The following is a 9,439-nucleotide window of genomic DNA, read 5'->3' as shown; positions in this document are numbered from 1 at the left end:
TATTGGATTATATTTGCTTGGTTAGGTTAAGAATGGTTGAGTTGCTTTGGGATTGCTGGTTTGGTTCGGTTAGGTCCGGTTCCATTGTTTGGGTCAGCTAAATTAAGTTTGGTTAAATTGTATTTAACCAACCATTACATAGGCGTAGCTCTGGGTAAACAATACCGTATGATATGAAATACAAACCCAGTTCAATCTTCAAATATCAAATACAAACTCAATTCAGATTTGTACGTTGGGAGAATGTGTTAAACATGACTAATAAACAGTTGGAAATCATCTTCAACCGAGAAAAGAGAATATGTTTATTATTTGAATTGAAAAACTTTGCTTTTCGCAAATAATCGGATATGGAATTTTATGGCTGCAACACATTCCAAAAAAGATGGGCCATATTTACCACGGTGCTACATCAACTTTTCTTTTTACACCATTCAATAATGTTTGGGAACTGTGGAAGCTTCGTAGGTGGAATTCTTTCCCACTCTTGCTTGTTGTACAGCTACAGCTGTTCAACAGTCCGGAGTCTCCGTTTTTGTATTTTATGCTTCATAATCCCCCAAACATTTTCAATGCGACACAGGTCTGTACTGCAGCCAGGCCAGTCAAGTACCTGCACTGTTTTAATACGAAGCCACATCGTGGTAATACGTACAAAATGTGGTTTGGCATTGTCGACCTGAAATAAGCAGGAGTTTGCTTGGATGGCAGCATGTTTCTCTAAAACTTGTATATACCTTTGAGTGCCAATGGTCTGTTCACAGATGTGTCAGTTCCCCATGCCATTTGGTACGAACATACCCCCATACTATCCCAACCCATACCCATGATGTCCGTTTTTGATACAGCGACGCCCTCAATGTTGGTTTTCGATCTTGCCGCTTACATGCAGTGATTTCTCCAGATTCTCCGAACGTTTTGATGATATTATGGACCGTAGTCGACAAAATGCCTGAATTCCTTGCAACTGTAAATTGATGAACATTCTCATAAAAATGTTTGACTATTTTCTCTCACACTTGTTCGCAAAGGAGTGAACCTCGCCTCATTTTTGCTCGCGAATGACTGAGGAATTCAGAGCAACCAAATCATGGAACCCGTCTGTTCCCAACTAGCCTGTTCACCTGTGGAATGCTCCAGATATATTTGATGAGCATTCCTCGACTTTCTCAGTCCTTTTTTCCACCTGTCCCTGCATTTTTGGAAAGCGTTGCAGCCATAAGATCCTAAATTCATGATTGTTAGCTCGTCCATTTGAACACTAAACAGTTTGCGTTTGTTGTGCATTCAATTGGTTGAAGATGATTACCGAATGGTCGTATTCTCTTTTCATTTATGTTCGACACAACCTCCCAACTTCATTGGAACTGGGTTCGTAATCGATCAAGACCGCGTAACATTCAAGCCCAGAATGACAAATGCCAGCACCCGTTTGATTACAGCAGCTTAGCTACTTGGAATTACTGTAGTCTGATTACTCGGGGAACAATTACAGCAGCCTCGCAGTGCACGAGCCGAGCACACGATTAACAATTAAAAGGCTCAGCGACTCGCCGCTTGTCGCGCTCCGACAGGTGCTCGGCGCCTCACAGCTGCGCCGCGCGTGCGATCGGCGTGAGTGACGCCACACAACATGTCGTAATAGCGGGTTACTGTTGCTAATAAAAGGGGAGGCCTCCCAGGTGCTTTTCAAGTCAGGGGAGTCGCTACATTTGGTTAAAATTACATCAACTGAAAGCACACGTCTTCTTCTTTTCCTTTCGGCTTGTCCCGTTAAGGGTCGCCACAGCGTTTCATATTTTTCCATCTCGGCCTATCTCGTGCATTTTCCTCTCTAACACCCACTGTCCTCATGTCATATTTACATTTCTACAACATATTTAAATTGAATAGTGCGGTACACTAACCTTAGCAGTGTGGAGATGTTGGTTGCTTCCAATGGATACCGCCGTGTCACGAACCCATCCATTGATGAATTGCATGCAGGCCTCCAGACCTTTGTAATTCTTTAGCTGGTCCATGGTATAAGTGCTTGTCGAGAAGAGGAGATAGTTGACGATGTCTGGATAGCTTACCGACGCCCACATTTGTGTACTCAGTTTGTGTTTCTCCAAGGCATATGAGTTGATAGTGTCGATGAAAGCTCACTTCTTGTCGTAACGGTTTCTTGAAACAACATCCAATGACCCCCGATAACTTTCCAAAGTCTTTTTGGCAGTCATGCGTCACTTTTAACAGTAGTACGAACATTTGTGTAACTCCGGTCTGTATGCAAAAGCCATAACGTGAACGGCGCGTCAGGAAAGTGAACCCATCCAACATGGCCACGTTCCCCGGATGTAGTCACATGGTTGAAAACAGTCTATACTGTGCAAGAAACGAGCTTTTTCCTCATGAGACATGAACACCCCCCCCCCCCTCAAAAATGATGTCAGTGTTGTCCCCCTCGCCCGCACGAGGGCCTCCCCCTCTCGCCCGCTCCCCCGTCGGACAGCAGATGGAGACTGCGGCCCAGTTGCGGCTTTTGTGTGGGGGGGTCCCCAGAGAGAGACCGACCCTTACGAGGCTTTCTTGGACAAGCACACGGCCCGCTCGACTCCTGCGAGGCCTCCTCGCTTTCTGTCTTTTCTTTTCTCGTTAAAAGGCAAGCGGCGGAATGCAGATACGGTGACTCAAAACGAGAACACGTTTGAACACGGGCCTCTCGCTTTTTGTGAAGACGACAATGGCAGTAAATGTCGGAAAGACGTTTTTAAAGCTACACAAACTTGAAACGATGGAACGGAACGGACAAAAGAGGAGCACGTGTCCTGCACAAAGACAGCTCGAGCCGCAACAAGCGAGAGAATATAGAAGTAAAATAAGATTGAAATAATGGATTTTTGTCTTTCACGGCAGCAGGTTTCAGGTTTCGAGCTTCGCTCGGTTGTTATTTTTATGAATGTGAATTATGCATGCGTGTGTAACCTCCACCTGACCCGCTTTCCACCTGTTGCTCCCTCTAACCCTCGCTTCAATCTTTTTCCTAATTGGCCTCCTAGCGATGGAAATTTGCAGGAAATATGATTACGATTGAAAAGCATTTCCACATTTTGTGAGTTTTTCTCATATTTTCATTTCTCCGCGAACCCCCCCCCCCAAAAAAAAAAAATCCTTAAGGATTTGTATGACTAAAGATTTGCAAAAGGTAGCTTTTGCTTTTCATCGTATTGGGTAACGAAGATATGTTGAATGCATTTATTGCATTTTGTCTTCTAAAAAGCGAGCATCTCCAAATTTGGACTTGATTTTAATTTTACTTACAACACCAAATGTTTTTGGGGTTTTGTACAAAATAATCAACTCACAAAAAGTTGCAGATGCCTGATTCTTACCCGCTTTTCGGTTTCAACTGCTGTATTGCATTTTACCTTCTGTACAATTAAACATATGTACCGTAAAATGTGACTTTATGAGAGGTAAAGCAAAAAAATATCCTCTGTTGCTTGAAAAAAATGGAAAAATGTCTAGCCATGTCATTTTGTCATTGCTGTCCAATAAAAAGCATGTACATGTATCTCCAAACTGTCTGATTTTCTTATTTTACAAATTAAATCCCATGAAATGTAAGAAAATGAAAAGTAAGGAATTAATTTAAATTGGACACTGACAAATCGTTTTGTTTCTTTGAGGCAAATGCGGATGGCCCACTAGATGTCGCTATCATCATTTTCTATTTAATACAGAGTAGTGATCTAATTATACAATGACTGGGTATGTACTGACATCTCTGTCCTGCATGGGAGCGACATAAATTTGCACACCCTCTCCATTGCCCAATGCAACGCAATGACACAGAAGCATAATTAAAAAAAAAAAAAAACGGGTGTGCTCTTACATTACAACAACATCCTCGCCACTCTTCTTTTTAAGAACTGTGATAGGAGCCCGGTGCGAGCAGCAGATGTGATCATATTCTAATGTGGTTAATAATTGAACACGAGGAGGCCACCACGGAGTTGGCGACACGATTGGTTGGCGCTCCGTGGCCTCGTGAATAATTTCTGACTGTTTTTGTTGTGCGCGCGCGCGGGTCACACCCTGCAGAAACTTTTGTGATGAATTGTGAAAATGAAGCGGGGGAAACAAGGAAGACGAGATGGCCGGAGAGGAGAAGAGAGGAGAGGGTGGAGGTGCTCGCGTCCACGTGTTTGTGCGTAAAGAGGGAGACCGGCGACGTGCGCGTGTCCTCGGGGACGCGAGCGCCTACCATCTGACAGCGCCCAAGCTCCCCTCGCAGGGGGCCACCCAACACCTCGGCGGCGTCCACGCACAATAGCCGCCCGATGTGAACGCACGCTCCTCCGCGACTGGACGACCGGCGCTGTGCCGCTTTAGTCTGAAAGAAATACAAAAGAAAAAGTGTGTAAGGGGGCGGGATGGTTGTTACAGCATAGCGTAAGTCTTTGCTTTTTCCGACGCCGTAACTGCAAACAAACGCACCGCAGCAGTGCGCGCACGGGCGCGTGCACGCGCGCACGGCATATGGCGAGCGAGCGCGTGCAAAGTTTTGTTTACTTCAAATGACCCCAGAGGAGTCCAAAATGTTGAATGTGCGCTTCAAAGTCATCAGGACCAGCGCCGAGATGACTTTTGCGGCCCGTCTGGGTGACTGACATGCAGAAAAAATGTAATATGCTTCTCACCACAGTACTTGATTGCAAGTGACTGATAATAATAATAATAATAATAATAAAAAAACATATTAAGTTGATGAAAATTTTCACCTATGGGGAAGAACACAACAAATGACAGTGGGATCGACAATATATCAAAGTTTTCTTTTTGGGCCTATATTATGTCAGTTTAATTGAATAAATTGACAAATGAAGTCTCCATCTATCTCATACAATATTTTGCTATCCCGGTTCTACTTATATTTCTGCTTTCATCTAAACAGACGAAATGTAACAACGAAAATGTTTTAGAATGTTTAGCTTTGTTTACATATACTGTATCCACATTATTTTTACGACTAATGGAGGAGGAAACAATGAATTTTATTTTTATCTAAGGAAAAAAATCTCATAAGGCTCACATGCGTGTTTAGATCGAAGACTTATTAAAAGTTTTTAACCATAACTATTAAAACAAAAAAAAAATAATTCAAAGGGCTTTAAAACGGAACAAGATGTTTGAAGGCATATTTTTTATGTCGAAATAAGATGAAACCAAATTTAGCAAACTGGTCTCAAACTTGGCTTATATGCAATATTGAACACACTGATTCAATGCCGCTGAAAGATATTGTAACTATAGTTTTTCGTTACTATTTTTTAACTTTATTCCCTGTGGAAATGAAAAATATATAATAAATATTAGTCGAACTGCAATTTACTGAGGTTCGCAGCTCTGGAAAAATAAAAAATAAGCTGAGACAAGCAATATGGATCAATGCGTTTGAATTATATTTAGTTGATTTAACCATCGTCTAAATATAATTTAAAACTTACCTGCCGCCTGAAGCTAAACCATTTGTAACACACAAACAGTTCCTGGGAAGCAAATGTAAATGTTTTTTTTTTCCATTTTATTTCCAAATGAACAAACAAGGAATGGCAAAATTATAACTTTTCCAGAAGTTACCTATGTATTACAAAGAAAATCTAACAAATTAAAAACAATAAATATGTCATTTAATCTCATCCAGTGAACGCAAAAGACATACAAAAAAAAGCAAAGTACAAAAACAAAAACCAATAAGGCAGCAATGATGGTTACATTAAATAAGATCTATAGGCAGAATTGGCAGTACTATGCTACAAGCAAGAAAAAATATTCTTTTTGTTGTATGGAATTAAAAAAAAAAAACATTTGTCAAGCTCGTGGCTCGTGCAGGCTATACATTTTCATTATTTGTAAAGTGCACGTGGTGAACTTTTGAAGTTGCAAACAAAACGTGATACAGACAGAATCATAAAATACAATTTAGTAAAAGACAAGAATGTTTTTTTTTGGGGGGGGGGGGCGCTTGAAGTGGGGGATAAAATGGCGAAGAGACCTGGCAACGTCCAAATTGGCATTAACCAAATTAATATGTCACAAAGAAGTGTTTAAAAAAAGAGTTTCAGAACAATTTGGTTGACACTGCTGCATGGGCTCATGTTGTGTTAATTCAAATATATATTAATGATTTTTAGAAAGAAACCGCGTGGAGCTCGTCGTCCTCCACCACCATCTCATCCGAGTCACTGAAGTGGGAGTGCGGGGAAAACTCGCCGTCGCTGCGGGGCGAGTCCGCCCCCGCCCCGGGGGCGACCGCAGCTGGGGGACATCCCCCGGTTTCGTCCACCTGCAAGGCGGCGAACGACACGTCGTCGAAGGCGGCGTGCAGCGACATGGCGTCGATGTGCGCGGCCAGCTGACCCTCGGAGGGGTTGCCGGACGACCGCGGGGCGTCACCGTCAGCCGACGAAGACGCCGCCGGGTCCCGCAGGAGCTCCGCCAGGGCGTTGATGTAAATCTGCGCCATCTGCAATGTCTCGTACTTGGACAGCTTCTTGTCGTTGTCCAGCGCCGGGATGACGTTGCGGAGCGCGTCGAAGGCGTGATTCAGGCCGTGCATGCGTCGTCGCTCCCGGGCGTTGGCGGCGACGCGCCTCTGCCGCTGCACGCCGGTGGCGGCCTTGCCGGACGGGGCCCTCTGCCGGGCGTCGGAGTCTTGCTCGGCCCCGGGGAGCGCCAGGCCCTTCAGGCGGCACAGATCCCGGACTCTCAGCGAACCCTCGGCTGCGTTCTTGGAGCTGGGGGGGCTAAGGTGACCCCCGGAGTCCGGCGAGCCGCCCTCTGTAATGGCAGCACCCCCAAAAAAGATGCACGATTGTGCGCATTTAAGGAGCGCTGCGAAGTAGGACGTGTCCAACATGTCAACGTGAGCACGATTGACGACCCTAATAAAATTGTTTTTACTGGTTGCTCAGCAAATAGCCATGACTGTACTTCAATCTTGTCTGTGTCATCTAATTTCTCCATTTGAGGCTAAGCACCTAACGTCATTTCATTGAACATCCTTCTGTCGAATTTCCCAGGTTACTGGAATGCACCACACGAACTGTCAGCCTCAGCTACCGATGCCCTCCTCTACTCGGGAAATCCATTTCCTGAGCCGCTCATCCTCACAAGGGTCGCGGAAGTGCTGGAGGCTATCCCAAACAAAATTTCCAATTTGCCCACCCCCTTCCCATCCCGGATTCACAAGTATTACCGAACGCAGCATCATTTAATTTGACAGTGTTTGAATTTCCAACTTAAGTGAAGTGCCATTTAGCTTTCTAATAAAGTTTTCTGAAAGGCAACGCACACATTTACTTCCTGTCATAAAAAAAATCACATTTCACTTGTTGTAATATCTGATTTCCCAGCTGTATGGAACGCAATATAAGAACTTTGACACTGTTGCCAAACTTTGTAATTTCTAACTTAGCATACAAACCTCGTTAACCCTGTTCAAGCGGTCTAATTTCACAGTTTCGTTATTTTTACTGGCAAATTTCCAAGTTCGCAACATTTTACCCAAAGAATTTGACTTTTTACAACCGTTTTTTAAAAACTTGTATATACACATACCACATGAACTCGTTTAACGTCTCCATGCGTCCTAATTTCCAGGTTTTTTTTTTTCTGGAAGCACTATAAAAAAAGGTAATAAGAACTTTTGTATGTATGTATTTTTCATAGTTAGTTTGTTCGAACTCTTATAACATTTTTTGACGCACTAACAGAGCTTCATTATAATGATTTTACATTCCCCTAGCTTCCCAATTTCCACATTTTAGTTGAACTTCGTCCAACCTTTCTGTTTTCCCGGCTGCAATGAAGGCACCAATAATTGACAGAATGTCACCTGACCGAAATGGACGCTATTTTCTCGTTCACCTGCTCACGTGACCAAATTTCTTTTCAGTGCGTGTCCAAAACTATAGCAGAATGATCTCACCGCGATATGAGCCGGCGATGGAGCGGGGCGACCGTCCCAAGCAGTCAGCCGAAGTGTGGCGCTTCTCGCAGGTCGCGAGCCAGTCGCGTGGGTCGCTCTCCAAACTCCCCTCCCTGGCGTCCTGACCCCAGTCTGCCACGCTCAGGACGTCCATGTTTCCTCCCCCACCCCACGCCGCGTCAAATCGCTCCTGCAGGTGGTGAACACGATACCGGGGACGGTTTGGCTCCGCGCGGGGGTCGCGTGTCTCTGGCGTCCGGAGATCCACGCGGCGTCCGTTTAAAAGGCGGCACGCGTCACGCGGCCCCCCTCCTCGAGCAAGTCGCGTGTAGGCGACCAATCAGAACACGCCGAAGGGGGAAAAAAAAAACCAAACAAAACAAAGGCCGAAAGGATACGTTCATGACCCTGCTCCCACATTTGACTTTTTATAACAACATTATTACAACATTTAAGCAAAACAAAAGGGAGGTAAAGACATACACAAAGTATGGATACATGTCCACGGTTTTAGGTGATGAGTGGACGTATATTTATGACCAAATATATATATATTTTTTTATCTTAAGGCAAATAGTTACTTTAATGGACTTTCCCATTGTGTAGCGCACGTGTCTCGACTTACGTACATTTTCAGAAGGACTCCAATCGTAAAGTGAGCCCCCATGTACTGTCGTTATGTGCATTCATGTGCAGTGCATTCAAAAGTTTGGAAGACACGTCTTGCGCTTTTGCACGAGAAGCTGCCTAAAAACATCTGCATAGTTGATGGAAAAGCTACTAGTTGAGTTCCTGTTTTTAAGCCACACAATAATGAGCATTTATATTGATTTATCAGTTTCTTTCCAGATAACAATTGACCAAACAAGCAAACAAAAAAGTTTCTACAGCTACTACTTGTGAGCATACTTTACGTGACCCACGTTTAAAAGCCATTAAGAAAAGGACAACATTTCTCAAAAGTTCCTCAAAAACGGTACAATCATGCACGAGATCAAACGAGACTTGGAAAGTAGTGGTACAACTATGGAAGTAAATATGTGCTACCAGGATTTGAATTTGAAATGTAAAGTGAGCACATTTTCAATAGTTGTATTTCAGTTTAACTTTTCAATGTTAACAATTCAAGCGGCTATAATTCGCTGTCTGAAATTCCACCAGGCAGGGTTACTTCAGGTCATAACGGACAGCCAATCGCAGTTAAGCTTTCTTAGTATGTGACGTCACGTGACTAAGAAAGCGTAACTGCGATTGGCTGGCTGTTTGGGTCTAACCTGAAGTAACTCTGCCTGCTGGCACGGACGGTGAAATTCTGGTTGAATTGTTAACATTGAAAAGTTGCACAGAAATACAAATATTGAAAATTTGATCACTTTACATTTCCAATTCAAATCCAGGTGGCACATATTTACTTCCACACATAATCTTTGCAGAAATGCAACTTACTGGAACATAATGCTACAC

At 43.6% G+C, this 9,439-nt stretch overlaps 1 protein-coding gene across 1 annotated transcript; it reads right to left on the bottom strand.

Moving 5' to 3' along the window:
• Positions 1-5,691: 5,691 nt before the first annotated feature.
• atoh1a (atonal bHLH transcription factor 1a) lies at positions 5,692-8,254 on the bottom strand. The gene is made up of 2 exons (XM_061817692.1): positions 7,976-8,254; positions 5,692-6,825 (listed from the first exon to the last, which is right to left on the bottom strand). The coding sequence occupies exons 1-2, from the start codon at positions 8,127-8,129 to the stop codon at positions 6,176-6,178; spliced, it is 804 nt and encodes a 267-aa protein (XP_061673676.1). The 5' UTR covers positions 8,130-8,254; the 3' UTR covers positions 5,692-6,175.
• Positions 8,255-9,439: the final 1,185 nt, after the last annotated feature.

The sequence above is a fragment of the Syngnathoides biaculeatus genome, chromosome 4 (genome assembly GCF_019802595.1).
Source record: "Syngnathoides biaculeatus isolate LvHL_M chromosome 4, ASM1980259v1, whole genome shotgun sequence".
Taxonomy (NCBI): Eukaryota; Metazoa; Chordata; class Actinopteri; order Syngnathiformes; family Syngnathidae; genus Syngnathoides; species Syngnathoides biaculeatus.
This window is presented reverse-complemented; position numbering and strand designations above follow the sequence as displayed.

Coding starts and splice junctions, on each gene's coding strand:
- atoh1a (XM_061817692.1), bottom strand. CDS start 8,129: ATGGACGTCCTGAGCGTGGCAGACTGGGGTCAGGACGCCAGGGAGGGG. Junction 6,826..7,975: donor CATCGCCGGCTCATATCGCG/GTGAGATCATTC, acceptor CTGCCATTACAG/AGGGCGGCTCGCCGGACTCC.